This window comes from Polyodon spathula, chromosome 17 (genome assembly GCF_017654505.1).
Source record: "Polyodon spathula isolate WHYD16114869_AA chromosome 17, ASM1765450v1, whole genome shotgun sequence".
NCBI classification, from domain to species: domain Eukaryota; kingdom Metazoa; phylum Chordata; class Actinopteri; order Acipenseriformes; family Polyodontidae; genus Polyodon; species Polyodon spathula.
In genome coordinates this window covers 3292068-3316495 of record NC_054550.1, presented here as the reverse complement: position 1 = coordinate 3316495, position 24428 = coordinate 3292068, and the positions used below count along the sequence as shown (strand labels likewise).

The following is a 24428-nucleotide window of genomic DNA, read 5'->3' as shown; positions in this document are numbered from 1 at the left end:
TAAAGGAATTACATTTTGTTAAATATTGAGACAATTGGAAATGTCACAGTTGAAATGGGACAGGGTCGATTCAAATAGATTAAAAAAATAAAAAAAAAATCTGCACCAGCATAAGTGTTAACCTGTTCTGCAATCGTTGCCTTTAAATTGTAGGGTAATAATCTGTCTTAATGATGCCCCTTTATTTAATCTGGAAAGTCCTGTTAGTCCTTGATCTCTAAAACTGATGCCATCCAGTTTCTTACAAATCACTAATGAAAGAGCCTGCAGATACAGAGGGCATTACAGAGAGTGTTTTCAATGATATATTATACACAAATGCTTGTGTCATTTTTACACAGACAACTTTGTATTTGCAGCGTGTGGCGTGTGTGTCACAGAATAGTGCCAACTGGAGGGTCATAAATTCCAACCAATATTTCAATTGAATCTCCCACTGATACACATATACACAGATTAAATGCAATATACATATATATTTATACATGAATATGAATATATAATTATATGAATATATGAAAGGCCACATAAAATGATTACAATTCCTTTGAAACATGCCACATTGATTTGTGCCGCAACATCCCTGAACATTTTTTTTTTTAAAGCACATGGCAAGATCTCATTTTAGCAATTCAAATAGCTGTGGTACAGGTGGACTGAGGTCACCCATAGTGCTGTATTTTTATTGCTGCTAAAGAATGGGGCTCATGGTGAGGCAAGGGCTGATTTTTCCAATAGCTGCCAAGTTGGTACAGCATTTGTCCTTAAAGCAAATGCATGTCCTCTGTAGTACTTCTTTGATGATTTATCTTCAGCTACTGACTGAAGAGCGACTAATAGTTAAACAATAAATTGCACACCTTGTTTGGGCTTTAAAACACATTTTTAAAAAATAGTTTTTCACATTAGCCATTTCCCCTTGCAACAGTGATCTGCATTGAACATACAATATAATTCACAAAAAAATGTGTATGTGTATATTGGATAACATTGTTTTCTGACACCCAGCATTGATAAACATGGACACGCAGCCTTTATTTGCAGGTGAGGCCTGGACAGTATCAAAACAAATTAATTAACTAATGACTTGCTCATTACTAAGTGCAATAGTTCAGATCGCATTGTTTTATGCAGATGCATTCCCAGCGGTCCTTGTGTCCTGAATCTAGTTTGGATTGCAGAAAGCCTCCAGTGCTCATAGGTGTTTAGAGCCTTTTCCTTGGAACAGGCAGTAACATAAAAGCACACACGTTTGCTGGTGAGATGTTAAGCTAATGTTTTGAGAGGGTCTGTTCCGTATGATGGTAGTTTTGCAGTAAATCTGTCGTTTCTGATGGCTGTTATGAATACCAGCCCTTCAGCAGCTCTAGATGAGATTTCATTAGGAGTTGAGAGATGCTAGCACTGGTAATGAATACAGCCCTACATGTGTTACAAGGATCTCATTTCAGGGTGTGAGGTCCCCTTTATATATAGCTGGCAGAAAGCACAAAAACATTTATAAAGCACATACAATACTAACTCATGTCAACAGATCCCTGCAGATTCAGGGCAACATATAATACAATACCTTCAACAACACTAGATTTTGTATTTTGAGGGTATACCGCTGAAAAGGAAGGAAACACTTCAAAGAAACTTAAAACAAAGCAATTAGACATAAAGCATCCATTTAATCATTATGTTGCTCATGAGTTGGCCTATGTCTATATATAACCTGTATTTAAAATGGCTAGGCTTAGGACACATTTTCAGTCTTGTGTAGAAAACACCACTGCTTATGTAGTGAACATTGGCAGTAGGTGGACATTTCTATTGCCAGTGTGTTGACAGTTTTCTTCTACTGATAATATGCTGGTAGGATTAGTATTCTTCATTTACACATTATGTTATTGAGCTGCGGTATGTTGAGATGTGTGAGTGTAGTGTTTCCACAAGAACATCCACAAGCGTAAACACTAATACTGAGAAAAAAGAAGTCAAGTGTCCTGAACAATCTAAAATAGTGATTTTTATAACATACGTGACTGAATGACTGCTTACCTGGAAAGGAAGGACAATGTTTATTGTCTCTCCTACTTTTTTAACCACAGTCTGGCGGAGGCTGCGAGGAATCCAGATTTTGGGGCGCTCTAAGAAACAAAGACAGAAATCACAGTTTGAACAATTCAGCAGAGAACTATGGACTTACATTTGAATTTAATTGCATGTGTAGTTAACTATAAGTGATGCCACCTTTGCTGAACTGACAAGAGTCCTTGGTGCTTCACAGACAACCCTGCAATGTATAAACATCAAAGGCCCAGATATAGTCAGTGTAGTCTTAATGATGGCCGATGGGCCTGCAATATAAGTCAGGTGTTCTTCTTTCAGCATTGATAATTCCTCGACATTCAGGATTTTGGCAAAATCGCCAAAAGACATTCTTTCAGTATGCTTTGTGATTTCGGCTTCGTGCATATCCCAGACATCAAATTACATTTTATAAAACCGTTTTTCTGGGCTTATGTATTCAAGGCATGATAGTTTAATTATTTTTAACATTGCTATTTAAATCTGTCCTTTATCTGAATAGACCAAAACAACGGATTTAACAGCATTTAAAAAAAAAAGTTTATTATAGTTTGACGATAAGAAAAATTTGTATTAAAAATCATTGCAGATAAAATAGGTATGGCATATGAGCCTAATATCTACATAGCTGTAACTGATAGTTCAGCAAAAATAAATAAATCAAATAGATTAACCTATTTACTAGGGTAGCAAGCATGTGATACTCCCTGTGGAACTGAAGGCAGAGGAGTCGGACCCCCACTGAAAGGGTTTTCAATTACAAGCTGAGCTCTGCAGCCTTCAATTAGGGACTGATCAGCCACTCTGAGCTTGAATAAGCACATTCATGGCAACAGCATGTACAGTGGGAAGCTTCTGTTTGTCATCTAGCTGTGTGCCTGTCCACGCTTGCCCAAGCTTTGGTAAGTCGTTGGATTTTTACTAATTAGCTGAGTATCAATTTCCCCCATTCTGAGCTCCTTGGTGTTCCAGAGCCCTGTGGAATCATCCTGTGTTCTGAGTGCAGAGCAACAGGTGGGAGAAGTGACTGACAAACCGAGAATGCACTGAAAGGCAGCTTTCTTAATCCCCCACTGATCCCCCCAGAACCGCAACCTCGTTTTAAACCCTGTTGATTTTGGGCATGTAGTTCACTGTTCCTAATGGAGTATTTCCTTCATATACAAAATAATAAGCTGCACAAGAACACATGCTTGGATTGGATTTCAGGGCGAGCGACATTTAAAACTCTATTTTTAGATTTGCTTGCTAACTATTCCAGCTTTTGAAAAGACTCCTCAATGATGACTGTGGGGAAGTGAGGTGGGAAGGATATTAACGTTGCACAGGCACAACTCAAATATGCTTCCTCACACATTTTAGTTGCAGGAATGAACGCTTAGGCTGTCAATGCCTGCTCAGCTCCCAATGCCATCTGTATTCCTTTACTGTAGGTGATGTATGTTTTTGTACCTTCCCAGCCCAGCTTTTTCTTTTTGTCTGCCTGACTTGGTTTCTATATGCCTCCTCAGCAAAAGGAAAGTTGCTTGAATTATACTTGTCGCAGACAGGGTCTTCTTGTCCTATCTATCAGCACCTGCTTTCCTCTTCAACGCTTAGCTCTCAGAGCAATAGCAAAGGCACCAGCATGTGTTTGTCAATCTGGTATGTCCTGTTCTTGACTGAGATGATCAGCTTTCAAAGTGTAATGACTTAATAATTGATTGCATTACATTAGTAAGGCTAACCTTGAACATGTGTCTATTGTTACATCAGTACCATCAATAATACTTTATATTAAATGAGTCCAAATTAATTTTGACCTTCCCTTTGAAAAAAAAAAAAAATTAAAAATGTCTACTGGGTGTGCAAAGTAAAAAAATCATTTTTTAAGGTGTTGAACTTTTTAAAGAGGAATGGGATTCGCGTCACATGGCTGAAAATTACTCAAAACATGTCCAAATGGATTCTTATTGCGATAACCGTCAAAAGAAGAATTTGTACTCCCTGTAGACTACACACATGAGTACTTTACAACCCTTGCTTATTGCTGTACCACGCTTTCACTATGCTCTACTGCATTAGCTCTGCTTCTACTGTAGTTGTGTAAAGCTTGGTACATACGCATGATCTCACGGATTGTCACAGGCTGGGCCAGGCTTGCCGGGGCGCTCGCTCCAGCCACGTTGATGGCTCGCACACGGAACTGCATCTTCTCTCCCGTCGGGAGGTTTTTGATGTTGACAGAGGTGCGCTCAGTTAGGCCCTCGAAGGCAGGCACCCACTCATCCGCTAGGGAGGCAGGCAAGGAAGAGAAACACAAAGTGAGGATGAGCCACAGAAAACATCCATGTGTTAAAAACTCACACAAGAGGAGCGCGCAGTAAGTGTGATAAGGTTGTAAATACATTTTTATACCTTTGATTCATCCATAAATATAAAGCAATGAACCCTAACCCTAACCCTAACACAAAACCTGCTTTTTCTTTGTCTTTGCGCTGCCTTATTTAAACTATTTAGGACTGGAGCCATTCAGACATGGAAAAAATACTGAAAGAAAAACAGAAACAACTGTTTTCAATGTCTTCTTATTTAACTTATTTCTTATATCTTTATATAGTCTTTCTATATACAGTACAGAATAAACATGGCTCTTAAAAACACTTTATTACATTTATAAATCATAAATAAAAAAAATACATTAAAATACATCTAAACATGGCTATAAGTGTGAATTGCAATACAGGATTACATTTGATACCCAAGTCATAAAATAAAGATGACATTGGTGTAATAGCAGACAGCAGTGACATTTCAGATGGTTTATAAGCTAACAAACTTGGACTTGGATCAAGTGAGATTTAAGTAGAGTAATCCAATTACACTGCAGCTATATTATATTGATCATAAAAAATAGCAACAGCAATCTAATTTATTATTATAAATACCCGAGCCAGAACCTCAGTTACTCTGCTAAACAGCATCTCAATAAAATGAGAAAATATTTAATTCTGAATTTCCTTGCTTTTATTCATTTCAGTGGTTTTGAAAAATGTAAATATTTCAAATGTCTATTTTTTTCTCCTTTATTTGTTTATTTATTTATTTATTTTTACTCTTTAGTTTGAAAAAATGACATTCTGTGTATTTTCCAAATACATGTTATATAACTTTGCAACATTATTGGATTTTGTTCACATTTCTGGCAAGTAGGGAGGCCACCTCTGAAGTACATAAAGCAAGGACACTGGAACGGCTGTTAAAAGTTTAAACTCGCTACAATTCCTACAGTCATATTGTCCGTCTGTTGCAGTAATATTACCTTGATTTATTTAACATGTGCTCAATTTACAGGACTAGCCGTGCGATGCTGCTACACAGATGTGGAAGCATAAGATTAAAAACGGGATAAGGTTAAAAACCAGGATCTTTTAGGATTTGAAAACACCTTCCCGGGACACCTTTCTCAAAACCGAGACCATCCAATGAATGGGTGTCAACCCTACTGTGAAGCTTTCTTCACAGCCCTGCGAACACACCTGTCCTGTAACTCTGTGTCCTCTCCAATGCCTATTGTGCTGAGCTGAGTGACGCTTTCATGAAATAGACTAATCAAGTTTGCTACACTCGGACCCAGGCTTTCAGCTAACCCTTCACACTGTGTTTCTGCTCAGCCTGGGGGCTATTCCACACAGCAGGAACACTTACTGCCCTCCTTGCAGTACTCCACAGTGTAGCCGTCCATCCCTGCTGCTCCTATCCGTTCCGGAGGTCTCCATTTCAGGGAGATGGAGGTGTCAGTAATGTCATCAACAGTCAGGCAATGGGGCTCGCTGGTGGGAGCTAAGGAGCGAAGGAGAAACACAGATGAACAGAGAGGAGAGACATGCTTTATTTCACCTGGAAAAAGAGAATAATGCCACCAAAATGCAGAGGATGTGCGTGTATCAAACCGCCTTGCTGAAACAATTAATGGATTTTAAATGCGTATTGCTTGATAACAAGCGGTAGCAAAGTGCAAGAGAGTAAACTCCTAAGTCTAATCATAACCAGCAGAACTCTAACTCTAACCCTGACTCTAATGCGCAAAACCAGTTTAATTAATTGGTAACCCACGTTAACCAGGAGAGAGGTTTCCTCAGGGCTGGAGGGTTTTTACATGCCAGGCCTGCTCATTATAGTGCTATTTTAAAAATCTCTCATTCCGTCGAACAGTTTCCAGGTAAGTATAGTGAGGGGTGCAAGGAGTTCAGAAGTGACTCTATTTTTAGTTCTCCAGCAACAACATGATTTTCTCTTGTTTGAAAGACTGCAGTAATAACGTATTCCTTATGGGGGCAGGAGTCTGTTTCCACAGAGATGAGACAGGTTATAAATAACTTGTATGCAGGTACCATTTGTGGCCCCAGGTAATGAAAGGGGTACGTGACCACCAAGGGACGAAGTCCAGATTTGGTTGTGATTTTTCTTTTGGTTTGCTTTTGATTTACCAAAGGAGAACCACCTCCACACCTCTATTTCACACCTCTGCATAAATCAAGGTCCCTGTTTCTATGAGAGCGTCATTCACCTCTACTGCACAACAGCTTAAGATCTTAGTGAATAAAGCAAGCCTGCCTTGCACGCTGTCTTAGGCTAATATAATATACTACGTGTGAGTTTTACATCACTGTTGAAGGCTTGCACATACGGTATTCTGAGTTTGAGTATTCCAAATACACGTTCAGAATAATCTGTCAATGTAATGTCCCATTTTTATTCTGTATTTGCATTAGAAGTACAGTATTTAGAGTACTAGCCCAAAGCAAAAGTTTTACACGTGTGGAAAGACAAGCAAGATCAGGCTATTCTGCATATGCACTATTCACAAGTGTAAACATATATTGTGATTACTGAAGTATTTATAATAATGAAATTGAATCATGCACATAAGCTTGGTGATGGCCACATTCAACATAGAGAAAGCCAGCCTATTATATATTATCTTTAAAAAAAAGCCTAATATTTCCAGCAGCTGTTAAAGTGTGCCTGGGTATATTTTAAATATTACATGGCACTGACCTCCAAGGCTGTACTCAACTTTATGAGCTTTTATGAATTTGAAAAATGGAGGCAATCTATGTGATGTCTATCTTTAGATGGCTAACTATTCTAGGCTAACCCCCACTATAACATTATTACAAACAGACACTATAAATCAATATGCATCCTCCACTAATCTGTAGAGTAAGTTAGCGATGCCAAACAATCTGAATCTACAAATAAAGCAACTTAAACATCCAGCGCATAATGCATAACTCTTCACAATGTAATGCACATGGTTTACTGCAGCAGGGATCACCAGGGTACAGATTTAAAGTTTTCTGTAGCACATAGTTGAAATCAAAGAACAAAGCTAACAATATAGATGTACGTGCATATAGAAGCAAATTCATATTTACAAGAAGCAGTATTTTCAAACTTTGCACGTACACGAAAGCAAAATAAATCCATCGAAAAAGCTTTTACAGAATCCCATACAGTAAATAATAGTATACTGTGCTATTTTATTTTTTATTTGGGACAGTTCATGAACAAATTATTGCCCTTTAAACAGAGCAGCATCTCAAGAACAAACAAGTGCATAAAAGGAAATCCTACTGCCTATGGGTTCCGGTTCTGGTTCTGGTTCTGGTTCCGGTTCCGGTTCCGGTTCCGGTTCCGGTTCCGGTTCTGATTCTGGCTGAGGCTCCTCTGTTGGTTTCTCTTGTTCTGTCGGAGGTTCCTCTGGAGCAGAGTCCTCTCCGAGAGCAGGGGGCTCTCCTGATTCTGCAGCCTCCTCCGGCTGTGAAGCAGCTGGTTCTGATTCCTTCTCCTTTGGGGGCTCATCTGGGACAGCCGCTGCTGGTTCTTCTGCCTGCACAGGTTTCTTTTCAGCAGTTTTCGGAAGCTTGGGTTTTGTCATCGTAGTTGTTGTTGTTGTTGTTGTTGTTGTTGTTGTTGTTGTTGTTGTGTTGTTGTTGCTGTTGTAAACTGATTTCTTGAATATTGCAATCTGGTTATGCAGTGAGGCTGCACCAGCACAACTTGTGTCCCAAAGACTGACAGTCACTAACTTCCAGCTGGACCTAGCAAAGCTTCCCCGCCTGTTCATATGTGATTATTTATAGAGAGAAACGCTAGGAATACTTTCCTAATCAGCTGTCTTTGTGACACTCCGGACTCCTGGATTAGATAGGAGCTTGTTCAAATATTTCAATATTTGAACCCAGTGGGTTTCAAGATGGCAGGTGAAAACTGAGTAGTGTAAAGCACCTGGCTATGTGCCTCACAGCTTCCACTTCCAGCCCAAAAGCAGCCTGGCTTCTATACACAGCAACAGACAAATAGTTAATCATTGGGAATACCACCAAGAATGAAATATTAAAAAATATTGATGCATATTTTGCCAGATTGTACAGTATATAAGAACATAAGAACATAAGAAAGTTTACAAACGAGAGGAGGCCATTCGGCCCATCTTGCTCGCTTGGTTGTTAGTAGCTTATTGATCCCAGAATCTCATCAAGCAGCTTCTTCAAGGATCCCAGGGTGTCAGCTTCAACAACATTACTGGGGAGTTGATTCCAGACCCTCATGATTCTCTGTGTAAAAAAGCGCCTCCTATTTTCTGTTCTGAATGCCTCTTTGTCTAATCTCCATTTGTGACCCCTAGTCCTTGTTTATTTTTTCAGGTCGAAAAAAGTCCCTTGGGCCGACATTGTCAATACCTTTTAGAATTTTGAATGCTTGAATCAGGTCGCCGCGTAGTCTTCTTTGTTCAAGACTGAATTGATTCAATTCTTTTAGCCTGTCTGCATATGACATGCCTTTTAAACCCGGAATAATTCTGGTCGCTTTTCTTTGCACTCTTTCTAGATCACCAATATCCTTTTTGTAGCGAGGTAACCAGAACTGAACACAATATTCAAGATGAGGTCTTACTAATGCATTGTACAGTTTTAACATTACTTCCCTTGATTTAAATTCAACACTTTTCACAATGTATCCGAGCATCTTGTTGGCCTTTTTTATAGCTTCCCCACATTGTCTAGATGAAGACATTTCTGAGTCAACAAAAACTCCTAGGTCTTTTTCATAGATTCCTTCTCCAATTTCAGTATCTCCCATATGATATGTATAATGCATATTTTTATTTCCTGCGTGCAGTACCTTACACTTTTCTCTATTAAAAGTCATTTGCCATGTGTCTGCCCAGTTCTGAATCTTGTCTAGATCATTTTGAACGACCTTTGCTGCTGCAACAGTGTTTGCCACTCCTCCTATTTTTGTGTCGTCTGCAAATTTAACAAATTTGCTTACTATATCAGAATCTAAATCATTAATGTAGATTAGGAATAGCAGAGGACCTAATACTGATCCCTGTGGTACTCCATTGGTTACCATTCTCCATTCTGAGGTTTCTCCTCTAATCAGTACTTTCTGTTTTCTACATGTTAACCACTCCCTAATCCATGTACATGTGTTTCCTTGAATCCTTGCTACAGTAATATGTATGTCACAGGGATAAATCACATTTGAGAGAAACCTAAGCTTGCTACTGAGAGAGTGGTTCATCAGGGCACTGTCCTGTGGAAGTGACCAGCTTTGGGTGATGTCTATAACTGATGTCCCATCTGCTTAAGAAGACCCTTCACCCTAACCCCCCCACTGCCCACCATGAAAAGTTAACGCTACATTTGAAATAAGCTTGCAGGCTCACATGACTTCCACCTGATATCTTTTGTACAAGCTCAGTGTTGCTTCACAATTTGCATCACGTTTCCTAAAAGAGACAATTGCTTGGTAATGTTATAAATCAAGTGCTCTTAACCGTGACAGTTGCACTGCACTGCAGTTAAAACCATTCTATTTCTTTTTCAGAAAATGTGCCTTTTGCGTTTGCAAGCTCCTAACGTTCTGAAATGGTTATTTCGGGTTTTTGTTAAAATGTGGTGCAAAAAAACACCCTGGGAATAAACCATTTACTTTCTGAGGCAGCAAAGGGGATTAACATGCTTACCAATTGGCACGAAGGGCTGTGAAGGGGCGCTAGGCCGAGACATGCCGATGGCATTCACAGCGTAGATCCTCATCTCATAGGCCATGCCTTCTATCATTCGCTTCGCCTCATAGGTCAGACCCTTGTGGGGATCAAAGTTGAGCCTCATCCATCGATAGCTCTTCTTCTTCTTTCTCTCCAGCACATACCCTGAAAGGAATATTCAGTCGGTCAATTGTATAGCCTTACCCTATACAATTCCATCTGATTGCTTAGCCCTTACAAAATTGACTTCAGTGCTAATAAACAGCAGGTCAATGTTGGACTCAGTAATGTTTTTATTGCTGTACGATGCATACTGACTGCTTAGAAATATTTTAACACAGTATGTCGACCAGACTTATGCCTGCATTAGTGTTCAGTTTCATATAGTTCAGGTTGAATAGGGTTGAATTATGGGCTCTCTGCATTATTGCAGAGTTGCAGGTTAAAGGAAGCAATGCTCTGAAGTCTAAAATTGGTAGCTTTGCTGTTGAATTTCCATGTCGTTACCCAGAACTGGCTGGCCTCCGTTGAATGCGGGTGGCTCCCACTGGACATTGCACCAGTCCTCACCCAGACTGACAATCTTAGGAGCCTCGGGCGGGTCAGGGACATCTGGATAAATACACACACAAACAAGACAAGTCAATGCACCGCAGATGCAATGGAGTGGATGGCAGCTTTCAAAAGAAAGCCATGCAGTATACAGAATAGAAACACATGGTACACCAGAATGGGAGTTACTGCATGAGCTTTTAACTCCACAAGCGTTAGTTAGAAAGTCCTCAGAACCTACTGAGATGTGAATAATAAAATAAGTTCACAATATTACCGTTTATTATTATTAGAATTCTGACATCCATTAAAATAGCAGCAGAGCTGCAGTACAGTGGTGTAAGACTCCATTCTCTGCATGAATAAAAGGTGTCTATCTGGTTAATTGGGGTCACAATTTGAAAATGTGCTCAGCCACATACCTCTTTTAAGATTTATTAGAGCCTAATAAAAATCCTAAAATATAACTGGAGAGAACAGCATGGCTGGGCGTACCAACCTCAACGATGGTATTTAAACTGCAGAACTCTGCGGAATTTGTGTCCTTAATTGGGATGTATAATTCTCCCTTCAATAGCTTCCCATTGCTTCCACTTGTCAGGAGAGTTGAAATACTCCTGCCCACTAAAACAATACCCTGACATTTAGCAGATGGCAGGTGCTTGCATAACATTCCCTCCATAAATGTGCAGCGTGACCAGCTATTAAAACGAGAGCACTCGTGGGTCACATTATAGGATCAAAGGTACAGGGGGGACATTTCAAACATGGTTGAAAACTCAATAGACTTGGGAATGTCATCTGCACGTCATTTGCAATGGTTAGAGACCCTTATAAAAGCAGTACTGGAGAGAATCAGTGCTGGCCAAGATGTAGGCGATTTGAACATGGACGGACAGAAAATGCTGACGTTCCCTGCCATGCCAATGCAATTCATTTCAATTTTCGGTATTTATGGAAGAACATGTTGCTAGTAGCAGACTGATTCTCTAGGTTAAATTGTGTTCCAAGATCACAGGATGGCTAATGCAGAGAAGAGGTTAGTACTGCCAATTATAATGTTATAAATGTTATCAACCTGTTTATCTGAGGGACTGTTAATCCCAATTGTTGTACAGGTTATAAAAATGTCTGCAAATGTGAAAGACTTAGTAACAGTTTGTTTAGTTTTCTCCTTTCCTGTCTGTGTTTTTTTTTTCTTTTTCTGGGCAAGGCAACTGTTACACATTAGGCAAATAATTGTAGCCCAGTCAAATTTTTAATAACACAAAGCTAATTTTTGCTTTATAGCATTTGTTTTACTAATGCAAACAAAAAAGATTTATGAAGTATAATATTTTTTTTTAAAGAAAATAAAATGAAAGTAGGTCATTTACTCTAATTGCTAAATAATCAATTTCATTTAAAATAAAAAGACAGATATATTTGGATCCGGATGTGACGCATTGTGCATGCATGTACCTGTCTGCCCAGCCTGAATTCACTGTGTCATTTCTTAGGTACTATCTGCAGGCCAGCAGGTGAGCATCAGATACTCACCCACGACTTTAACAGTAATGTCGGCAGTATCCTCTCCAGCAGGGTTCTTCACCACCACGGAGTAGACCCCCTCGTCCCCTCTCTCTGCCCCCTCTATGGTGAAGATGCAGTGATCCTTCAGGGACTCCACATGCACACGGCCGTCTGTGTCAGATATCACCTGAGTGAACACGAGGAGCAAGAGTCACACCTGACCAACAACATTGCATGTTCAAGAGTCACACCTGACCAACAACATTGCATGTTCAAAAGTCACACCTGACCAACAACATTGCATGTTCAAAAGTCACACCTGACCAACAACATTGCATGTTCAAGAGTCATACCTGACCAACAACATTGCATGTTCAAAAGTCACACCTGACCAACAACATTGCATGTTCAAGAGTCATACCTGACCAACAACATTGCATGTTCAAAAGTCACACCTGACCAACAACATTGCATGTTCAAGAGTCATACCTGACCAACAACATTGCATGTTCAAGAGTCCCCGCGCTCCTGTCTCCACACTCATCACGTCAAAGTCGCGCATTCAGCGTCTGGTAAAGTTTGCTGTCCAGTTACACTGATGCATGTGGAAGGGCTTTACTTCTCCCCTGAACATCTTCTGTGGCTGGTTTCATAGACCCCTAATTATCACTAATCTTGGACTGGCATGTTATTTTAGGTAAGGCAGTCCAAGACTAGAGCTACTTGGGAATTGTGAAACCCGCCGCTAGGGTTTTATTTAATGAGATGCTATTTTCTGCCCCATGAGATTATAAGTAGGGGTTTGTTTTTCTGTGTTTTGTTTTTCTTGCACACTCAAAATAAATCATGTTTTAATGCTGTCTCACACACCAGAGCAAGCTGAGGTGAGTAATGTATTACGGTATGTTGAGTGCTCTTACGAGAAAACGAAGAACCATAATTATGGGGGAAAAAGGGGAGGCCCTGTGGACCAACAATGCTCCTCCAGGGCGTTTCCAAAAAGTTTTAACCAGTACTACACTTTCTGAAGAGTTTCACGTAATGTATACCTCACTCGCACTGCTTAAGCAATCCCCGCTTGATGAAATGTGTTTAACTGAATGCCGTGGATCACATATTATTTAGGCAGCGTCGATAGGGTACTAATATATACCACTTACAATGTTAGCAGCCAGTCGTTCAGATCATCTGAATCAGTTCAGTTTCAACTCAATGCAACACTTGCAGTTTCAGAAGCAGTATATATTTTAAATAGTAAGACTTACTCTGCTGTAGGAAGCATCACTACTGCATTACCTTGGCACGTTATTGTCGTCTTCGTGTCGTCTTTGGGTAAGATTTTAAAAGCAGTGACAAACACGCCAAGCATACTGTACCTGGTATCTTGTTAAAGCATGTGCAGGTATACACAAAGAAGTCCACGGCTCCCGTGAGCGATCACTCTACACCACACGTCAGGGAGCGCGGTATAATATTTCATCTTAAACGTAGCACATGTCTATCAATGGAAATTCCGAGGGTATGGAGAAAGCATGCAGAGCTTTATGAGCTGTGAACCCTCCAGTCAAGAAGCACACTAGGAACCCGCCTACTGAGTTACAAGAAGCACCACATGGAACATAACCCGGACATTCTGAGCCTTCACTAACTCTACATTCTAAGTGTGGTACTTTTCAAATAGGCATGCCCACTTGTCTGCAGTGCCTTCTTCTGCACTTCGAGGAAGGCTGTTTCCTGTTTTCAATTTTCAAATCTACACGGTTTTTTTTTTTTGGCTCGTTACTCTGAAATAAGAATTATTTTCGCTTGTCTTTTTTAAAAAATCTAATTAAGAAATTTCATTTGCAAGTACCAAAAGTGTATAAAAAAAAAACGTTGATTTTAAAATGTAATGTCAGTGTAATGACGTACCTGGTGTTTCATAATGTTGGCACCATTGGATGTAACATAATGTTTGTCTTTTTTGCTGCTGTGTGTAAAGGGCAGTGTTGTGGGATACAGTTATGGATTCTGCCCCCTGTTGGTGAGATGAAGTTATGTATGCAGGTTACATATCTAAAGGCTGAACAAACATAATGGAGATAGTTCTGTAGAAGGTCTTGTATCAGAATGTTTTTCCCTTTATCCAAATAACATTTGAAAGCTTCTAGATTTTTCCTGCAGCTATCATAAATGACAACCCAGTTGAAAGTACGGTAGTTTATAATTACTATCTGACTGATTTTCTTCAATCCAGAATGCCAGATTACAAACATTGTAACTTAACAATACATAAATAAACGTAAAAAGAACAGTAATATGACATTTAAAGCTATTCACGGTTTAAAGAAAAAACAAAGAGCAATAAAAGTAGGAGCAGAAAGACAGAAAAGGCAGCAGAGGAGCGTCGCTGTACCTCACACATCCACAGAGGCATTCAGGATGGACTGGTAGGAACTTGTTGCTGCTGAACTGGGCCCCTCAGGCTCTTGCTGTAGTTCTGAGGTTCTGATAGGCATGCAGAGTCTGTATTTATGTATTTACTTACTTTGCCGTCTTTCATCAAATCAGCACTGAACTCCATGTCTGAGGATTCCTCGCTCTTCTTTGGTCTAGTTTTACCCTACATGAGCAAAGCATAGCTGTGAAGCAGTACAGAAGAGCAGCGACACCAAAGCAAGGCAGAGAAGAAGATTCTCAGACAGAGCCAGGGCCAGAGTGGGAGGATAACAAGGTGGGGGAAGAGCGGGCTTTGTGTGTGTCCATGAGTTCAAATAATTCATTGTCTCCATTTGGTAGTGTTTCTATGAGCTTTAGGTTATGAAGGATTATTCCCCTGACAGCCATAGCCTGATCAGGGGTCTAAAGGATAAGATCAATGTGTTTGTATATATCACCCTGATACAGTTCTTCAGCAATTCGGATTGTGCCTATGCTTCTTCGGTATGGTTTTACTTTCAAGGTTCCGTCTTTGTGCACATGTCTAATTTAAATACAGTAGAATGCACATATATTTGTGAACAGATGTACAGCATCATAGTATGGAAGTATATCTATCTATATCTATATTTGGGGGTTGAATGGTAAGCAGTGTAAAATAACCGTGGGGTATATTATGGGATATGTTGACTTTCTTGCTAGAAATGTAAGATAGAGTGAAAACAGGTAAACAGAAACAGAATTTACAGGAAAACAAACAGAGGGACAAGAAGAAAAACCCCACAGTGCAACCCTGCAGACCTTACACCTTTGAGAACTGAATCCTTTTTCTAGTGCTGCTTCTTGTTTTCAGTTTGTCAAATACCTTGGGAAGCAATGTTTTAGAAATCAAATGTCCTTCTCGTTTGTAAACCTCGCCCTCTGCCACCCTTGCTGTTTGCAGTATGTTGGGTTAAGCTTTCACTAAAGAAAATCATACAACAATCAAAGCACATGCAGTACAGTGATGACGCCACCAAAGGACTGAAACACTTAGCTGTTTAGTCGGCTACTCAGCACATAACCTCCTTAGAATTATTTGGCATGTTAAGCACGTTCAGGGCGGTGGGGGGTTCCATTCAATTACTGAACAGGTCCAATCTTGCCCGGTTTATTCACTCTGTTAAGACTATAACACCCAAGTGGGATGGCAACCAAGATGATGTCAGAATATCTGTACTTTTAAAAGCTTGATTTTTACCTAAGAAAAAAAATCCTTAAAGAGGACTTAGAAACCTCTTCATGTTACAATAAGCTTTTAAAAAACAACAGGACATGAACTTACCTGCAGGTCCTTCCCAAGCCGTTGAAACCTGACTTTCTTAACCTGTGCAGTCTTAGGTAAGTATACTGTACATAACTTTTATTGTGTAACCTAGTTTCTCAATAAATAGAAGTCATGTTACTATACTGTACTAGAGGTAAATGAAGGATACTTATAAATTAGCTTTATTTCAAAGTATTTCTATGTTACTAGGGTATATATGCTAATAAATCCTGGGAAATGTGTTAGGAATGATGGATGTCTACCTTGTCCGCTTTGGTCCACACCACAGTGGGAGCAGGGTCTCCAGTAATGGGCACGTCCAGTCTCAGTTTGTTCCCAGCCACAACAATAATAGTGGTCTCAGGGGTGTGGCCAACGCAGTCCAGGTGAATTTTGGGTGGATCTGTCAAAGTGAATTATCACACACATATGTTACTACAATTAGTACAGACCATCATGAGCAAATTCACTGCTAGAAACACACCATTATATATTAACTAATAATTTTTTACAGTAGGTGGTGTGCATGAAAGAACCAATCCAAAAAAAAAAAAAACATACCGAATGTGGATGTTTTCTGTGATTGGGACTAATATGAAAGACAAGTGGAAAATGCTAGCATAATAAATATTCAAAAGAGATTACAAAAACGTACCTTGTCTAGGCACATAGTCGATCTTGACCTCTGTAGGAGGGGGAAAATAACAGTTAACAAATAAATTTGGATTGTTTAATATATTCTTGAGAGCAATACAATGAGTTTTTCAGTTTGAAAATTGCAAAATTTTCTTTAACTGTGGGATCTGCCTCTCTTGTTTCAAACATCATTCAGTGGACGTCAATCTGTCATTCCGCATTAATAGAAATTGGGGTTCTTCTTGGGGTAAAATATATTGGGTGTGTTGTTGGAAGGACTGTATGATGAATACCTAGGAAGTTCAGTTTGGCAGAGAGATTAAAGGCATATCCTTCGGGCACAAAGGTGTAATCGCCTTCATCTTCTGGCTTCACGTCATCAATTGTCAATTTATGATTCCTAAAGAGAAATTCATATTTGATCATTATAGAAAATAAAGTATATGAAGCATCTTAGTATTCTCTGTATATACTGGTATTTTTGCAGTTTTCCCATGCTTTTCCCATGGTTATATTATGCATTTACAATAGTTTACCCTGGTTTGCTATGTTTATTAACCCTTTCATTCCTGAATTATTTTTGTCGAGCTGAAGAATAAACTCCTTTTCTGTGTATACATTAGAACAGGGCAAAAAAAAAAGTACTTATGCTTCTACACTCCCTCGGACTGGGACCTAGGAGTCCCGTGAGGTAAGGACTGAAAGGGTTAACATGCTTCACCTTACCTCGTAATTTTTTTACAACGCTTACCTGTGTTGTTCCGTGCTTTCACTATATTTCTTACACTGTGCTGTGCTTTTACTATGGTAAACCTTTATAAGAGAGATTACAGAGTAAGGGATGGCAGTGTATGATACTGTATCTCTGGAGTTACAGTGTGACTGCTCACCTGCCAATGTGTGTGATGTGGACTCTGTCACTGGCTTTCACCTCCATGCCATTCTTGTACCAGATTCCTTTCACGTTCTCGTCCGAGACCTCGCATTTAAACACAGCCTGGTCTTTGGCCTTCACTGTCAGATCAGCAATGCTCTGATACACTTCCAAGTCTTTTTCTGTCAGGCAGAGGGAAACAGAATGTTTGTCAGAAGTGCCGTGAAAGAGTGAAGTGGATCTTAGGATGGTGCTCCAGAGTGTTCAGCCCAGCTTCCATGTAGCTTTGGTGGACAATCATGTTATCTACAATGAAATCCATAACTTCGTACTAATCGTAAACCCTGATTTAAAAATCAAAGGTCACTGGGGGCTGTGGGATCATATTTTTTTTTTTTTTTAAGGAAACCGGCGGTAACAGCCACATTTAACCATCAGCTCATTACAAATAAAAATAAATCTGGTTTAGAAGCTGATCAAAAAAAAAGTCATGCAACTTCAGACTATTGTCTTGTGCGTCTAAACATGACGAACATTGTTCACTTCAACAAATTTCCATTGCTTTCGGTGATTACAATAAAGCTTAAAGAAAAACAATAAAGAGAATGTCATATGCGTTTTTTTACCTATATGAAAGAAAATCAGCCACAATGGTAGCGTATTTCCCTTTTGGTTTCTTCTCTACACACACCTCTTGGCTATGTGATGACACATTTTCTTTGTAGCCAGTTTGGCTACATTGAGTATGAGATGCCATGGGCAGCCATAGCCAGGAAAGCCGGCAGTGGAGGCAGGGCATTCGTTTATTTTTGTTTAGTTGTAGTTTTATCTCTGTTGTAATATTATTTCCACAGTGCATCTGGTGTTCCTTGCAATTCTGGCTTACAAGGAGTGAGCTGGCCCACATCTGCATCTCTGTTATGTTATGAAGAGAATTTTGCTAACCCAGGAACTCCAGGAACAAAAAGGAAACAGGTGGAGAACTTTAGTAAAAAGTCCATTGAGCTCTGCCAAGACCTTGTTGGGTATGACCCAAAGAAAACAAAGCATGGATGTTTCCTAGCAGCATTTACATTTTATTTGAGTAACAACCTTGACACCCAGATGGAGCCATCGATCGAATTTCAGGAAGGAAAACAGTAGAGAAGTAGCGCATACAGAATTAGAGCTAACCCTTTTAGTCCTGGCAGGACCCCAAGATCCTGTCTGATCTTAGCACCATATGTTAAGATATGCCGTTGGAAATCACGTTGGAACCTCTTGGAACTCCCGGGTCCCAGTCTGAGGTAGTGAGTAAATATATGTGAAAACATCTTTTGTCCCGTTTTCATGTATACTCAGTAAAGAAGTTCCATTCTTTAGCTTGGCAAAAAAAATTCAGGACTGAAAGTTTTAATTGCACAAAACGGCATTCTCTAGCGCAAAAACTATTCTGACAATTCAACTTATCAAATCCAGTAGGTTCAGAGACAGAATCCTCTATTGCTGTTGTTACCATGCTGTAACCACTTATATCATTAGTGCTTCGAAACAAACCTTGGACCATGAGCTCAGCTACAGATTCCCCGCCATTGGTCTTGACCATGTAGTGGCCGCAGTCTTCCTTGCTAGCTTCGTTGATGATCAGGTAATGCTTCCTGCCGTCTTTCTTGAAGCGATACTTGAACGTCTCCTCACGGGTCAGCTCCACGCCATCCTTTTCCCTACAAGTTCAAGGGATAAGTGCTGACTTCTCAAACCAGCGTGCCAGCGACACAAGTGGGGGGCAAAGAGGGAATTCAATGTGCAGAGCAACACACAGACAGACAGACAGGCAGACAGACAGGCAGGCAGACAGGCAGGCAGACACAGTGGTGTTGCTAGGATTTCCATACAACCCTTACAGCTCTTCTAAACAGCCTATGTAAATGTATTGAGACGGTTTTACAGATGCTTTTTCATGATTATTTAATGTCAAGGTTGAGTTTAAATTGTGTAGCTCCTTTAAAATTAATAGTAAACTATGCACATTCTTGTTCATATGTAATTACATTTTAATTGCAAATATTATACTGTGTTACCAAATAGCTTTTATTTTTTTCTTTGATTCTGATGTTGGTATTAACTATTGCTACAAACAAACATATATAATTTACATAAATGTAACCACACGGTATTCTGTGGTACCACAACATTGTCACATGTCAAGGTTACATATTCTTTGGTCCATAACATTTTGCTTGTGTGTTTTGTGTGGTCGCCTCCAACTGTAGTGATAACTCTTTGCAATGTGTGCTCCATTCACTTCCAGTTTTGCTTTACACATGTTCACATAAAGATCACATTAAAAAAGAGATGTAAAGAGATACTTATGACCTTCAAACTGCTCTTCATTTGTTATGAGTAAAAATAGGGCATTGACGTTAAAAGTGCGTCTATGCTCAATCACCAATATCTTTTCATGAAGCACAGTAGTTTTTTTTTTGGTTGATATTGTCAGTGAAGTTGCTCACATGCCATCTATAGGTCAAGAAAATTTGATATAAAATTATTTACAATGAATATAAAACCAGAATGAATCTTACACATTAACACATTTTCATGTATAGCCCCACCCCACCTCCCCCCCCATGTTACCCTTCTACATGGCATCACTTCCACCCTCTGCCTAACAGTGACACCTGCAGGAGGAGGTGGGAGTAGCACCACCGCAAACTCTCTTAATGTGTCCGTCAGTGGGGGCAAGTCATATAGCATAAGTGGGCCGAATGGCCTTTTCTTCTTCTAGAATTTCTTAGGTTCTTATATCAGCAATATAAATCAGCAATTGAAATCCAGCTTTAGGGAGTCTTTTCAGAAGCAGACCCTATGTTAAACCCAAGTAAAAACAACACAGGAAGGAGATTAAACATTATGAAATATGTTCATTGTATGAAGTAGCCCTTTAACCTTTCAATCACTCACCATTTGACCAGAGCTCCCTCCTCGGAGACCTCACACTCAAACTCCACTCTCTCTCCCTTCATCGCCATCTGATCCTCAAGGGATTGCAAGATGAGTACCGGGGGCTCTAGAGACACACAGAGGGAGCAAACACAGACCTATCTGTCGCATCACTGAGATCAAATATGCAGTGCTGTTTATTGTGTTTGATTGCAAGCAACAAAAAAGATAATGATCTCATTAATCCTTATAGCGGTTTTTAAAAAGAGCCAAGTGAAGGTAAGGTACATGATGTTTTTTGATGTTTTGTAGCCTTACCATTAATTAATTGCATATGGTTATCTTAGTTTTGCTTGTTAATGCTTTTCTTATTATACTATTATACCAGACCGTCAAAGGGAAATATTCAAAAATCTAGCTGTTTCAAGCTGTTATGTAACAGAACTCAACAATGAACACTGAAACAGGAAGGACGTTTTAAATACTGTGGTCTCTTATTAGCCCTCTATAGTCAGAACCATGCAGGCAGCTTGAAATACTGTACATGCTGATATAACCTATAGAAACAGACTTTGGTGTTGTAGTGGTATGTGAAACATGTACTGAACACCAGTCAAGACATTTTTAGTATGGTACCGGTTCCCATCAGTAATCAGTACGATTTTTTTATATGAACAGCATTCCGTCCCTATGTGGTTTGGATTAGTGAGAGTCGACAGTATATATAACACATCCGTTGTAAACGATCACACAGTAATAGCTCACAAAATGAACAGTGCATCCAGTGGATAATGATCTCCCTTCTCTGAAGCCTACCTTTGACGAAGAGCTCAGTGAAGCACTTCTCCTCTCCGATGACACACTGGTAGGCAGCGTCATCAGCCAGACAGCAGTTGTTGATGGTCAGAATCCTTTTGTTTCCGACATTCTCAAAGATGTACCTGGTTTAACAAAGGTTTGAGTTCAACGTAAAACATGAGCTCCAGTGTCCGACGCCTGCTGGAGAAACACAGCGTTACGCTGGAAATATATTCAGACAGCCCCCCCTAGCTTGGCAATCATTGCCATGAAGCATTAACCTCAACTTGCAGGTCTCGACACTTCATTTGTATGTGTATAAGGTCACTAACCATCCCCTTTTTAAATTCACCTTCACCCACACGCAGTAAAAGCAGGAGTGTTAAAACCGTATAGATGTGTACAGTATAGATAGACTTACTTGCTACAGGTGACACCAACAGACCCACGTGGTAGTCAGAACGTGAGGTGAAAGAAAAGAAGAACCAATTAAAATGCGAGCATCTTAAATGATAAAACTGACACACTGAAAACTATGTGCAATAATATTTCAAAGACATTTGTTATGATAAGACATGTTTTATGACATCATAAATGCTTAGAATATAGTCTTCGAGACTTCATTGTGAAAATAATGAAGTGATAGAAACCTGATTCAAGGATGCTAATGCATGGTAGACTGGGTTGGCCAGGTCAGAGAACCCACAAGGTCAGCTACCAAGATATAACTAGGGATTTCTTGCGATTGTGAAACCTTTACTTCCTTTTCAATCTCTGATGCACACGTTTATTTTGATGAACAGCAGCAATAAAGCTATACTTGGTAGAGCATGCATGTCTTTGCTTCGCTCGTACCTGCCACTCATTTGGATTTCCTGCCCATTCTTCAGCCACTTCACCTCCGCATCAGGATCTGCCACCTCAACCACAATCTTCATTTTGTGACCTTTGTCCACCTGATAGGCTGGGTCAAGCTTCTTAAGGAATGCTAGAATAAGTACAAAAATCACCTGTAACTTCAAAATGCCCAGTTGGAGGGTACAGCAAAATCTTTAAGCAAGTCATGTTGACAACCATTTTGGTGACTGCTGCTCTTTGCAATGTTTTTAATACACACAGCAGTGATGAGCACCAAAGGAAAGCAATAGCAGAAAAAAAGTGTTTCTCCAAGTCTTAACTCCTTTTGTAAAAAAATCTGTGTATACACTGTGTCTGTGTATTTGAAATTCAATACAAAGAAAATTAGTCAGCAATAGTGCATGGCAGCAATAGGCTACTGTTCAATAAAATAGATCCCACTTAGATTTATCAAGGCACACTGTAGAGTGATCTGTTTTCGATTTTTGTAACAAGGGCAACTTTTTGATCTTAAATGACGTTTCTGAGTTTCTTGTGACAGGTTGCTCTTGACCGGCTTGAGAGACTGTTCCGTGCTGTTTTAACCAGTAGACCACTAACCTTCACTTTTCTTTTCCTCTTTCTTCATCCTCTTCAGTCTCTTCAACATGCCGCGCAGGTCGGTGATGCCGTACTGGAAGGCGATCTTCTCGTACTCGGACGCCGGGGCTTTCTTTAGGATGTCCCACACGTCCACCTCCGGCTCATTGCTCACGTGGGTGGCCCTGGAGCAACAACATGAAGAGCATGAAGAACGCTCCACAGAGCAAGATAAGGAACCAGGCTAACTAATCTCATTAAACAAATGAAACTATTAAAGGATTTTTAACTTGCCCAGAAAACTACTAAAACACAGCAAGTTGCCACAGTCATTTTGCAGCTGATCAACTTAAAAGTGTCTGTTTTTTCCTTAACCATGTAATAGGAACAGACTTATTAAACCTGGCCAATGTTCTCTTATGCAAACAGATGTTGCGATGTTTCTTAGAAACATTGCTCAATAACACGTGTATCTTGGTACAAACGTATAATTCACATGTTCAGGTATTTGCATATATTTTAAATGTCAATGTTTGGACTCATGGAAATAAGTAAAGATATTTCCATAAAAAAAAAATATCAATACTTTCTTGTCTACTTTGTATTCTGATTGAAGAGAAAACATAGAAATACACGTTCCAGTCAGACGAATTGAACATGCTCGATCACTGACAGATGAGTTAAGCAAATGAACAAAAACAAACAGACCAAACAATCATGCAGCTAAAACCGCTTTTGAAACCGGTTTTTGATCATTTTCTTACCGATTTGATGCTTTTATAAAACTGCTGCACTCAGAAAGATGCACAACACCAGCAGAAACCGCAAGGCACCCCCATGACAAAGCAAAGCAAAACTTGTTAACACAGGGCACACATTGCATTGCATGATAAACGGTGCTGCACATCTGCTGTCAGATGCTTTGCACCACTTTACAATTTACTGTACGTTCAGTGGCCAGTCAGAGTTGCAATTATCACTGAGCCAAAAATCTGTTTTTAATTTTGCAATGCATACTTTTCAAATATCATTGATATTGAAGATTGAAGAATGATAATATAAAGTTAATCATTTAGAAGTGCACTGCTAGGAGGACTAGTCAGTAAATACAATGTATACAATTTACAAACTGCTGCAGAGCATGGCAGTACTTTTTCAGTTACATTTTGGCCCCAATAGTTTAATGATCCATTGATACACATGTTCTTATAATTTGTTTATTTAGCAGATGCCTTTACCCAAGGTGACTTAAAGAGACTAGGGTGTGTGAACTATGCATCAGCTGCAGAGTCAGTTACAACAAAGTCTCACTTGAAAGACAGAGCACAAGGAGGTTAAGTGACTTGCTCAGAGTCACACAGTGATTCAGTGAGTGAGCTGGAATTTGAACCAGAGACCTCCTGGTTACAAGTCCTTTTCTTAACAACTGTACCGCACAGCCTCCTATATTAAATGTGATACAGATTATTAACAATAGAATGAGAGTGTAAATATGTTTTTATAATGCATGTCATATAATACTGTGTTGCTATACCCTGTTGATATATTATCGATATTATTACAACACTGTCATGTTGTTATAACATGTGTATATGTATATTACTTATTAATCTTTATAGCGGATCCTTAAACTAAAGTGCCATCCATATTTCATACATTCCAAAAATATCTGCAATAACCTTGTGATAACCAAAGTTATTTTTTGTCAATAAAATAATGTTATGTATTCCTGAAGAGGTTCCAGACAGTCGATGGCTTCTTTAACCAACAGTTTGATGAAATTCATTAAAAAACATAAATCATGCCCAATGCTTTTGTGAAAAAAATTAATGCAGATTCCTTTTCTGTGATTCTGG

General features: G+C 39.5%; 1 protein-coding gene across 12 annotated transcripts in view; it reads right to left on the bottom strand.

Moving 5' to 3' along the window:
* LOC121329842 (myosin-binding protein C, cardiac-type-like) overlaps positions 1–24428 on the bottom strand; it is a 41541-nt gene that overhangs the window by 5873 nt on the left and 11240 nt on the right. For 5 of the 12 annotated variants that reach the window (XM_041275743.1, XM_041275741.1, XM_041275742.1 and 2 more), the window contains 18 exons: positions 23337–23360; positions 22594–22757; positions 21991–22123; positions 21557–21559; positions 21154–21278; positions 20359–20464; positions 18952–19118; positions 17432–17597; positions 16835–16941; positions 16561–16590; positions 16169–16308; positions 14709–14783; positions 12209–12368; positions 10625–10729; positions 10094–10282; positions 5761–5895; positions 4177–4344; positions 2044–2132 (listed from right to left, as the gene is read on the bottom strand). In XM_041275743.1, coding sequence (XP_041131677.1) covers positions 2044–2132; positions 4177–4344; positions 5761–5895; positions 10094–10282; positions 10625–10729; positions 12209–12368; positions 14709–14783; positions 16169–16308; positions 16561–16590; positions 16835–16941; positions 17432–17597; positions 18952–19118; positions 20359–20464; positions 21154–21278; positions 21557–21559; positions 21991–22123; positions 22594–22757; positions 23337–23360 — 2086 coding nt within the window. The remainder of the gene's footprint in view (positions 1–2043; positions 2133–4176; positions 4345–5760; positions 5896–10093; positions 10283–10624; positions 10730–12208; positions 12369–14708; positions 14784–16168; positions 16309–16560; positions 16591–16834; positions 16942–17431; positions 17598–18951; positions 19119–20358; positions 20465–21153; positions 21279–21556; positions 21560–21990; positions 22124–22593; positions 22758–23336; positions 23361–24428) is intronic. The other 7 variants (XM_041275744.1, XM_041275745.1, XM_041275748.1 and 4 more) reach the window with 3 other exon arrangements.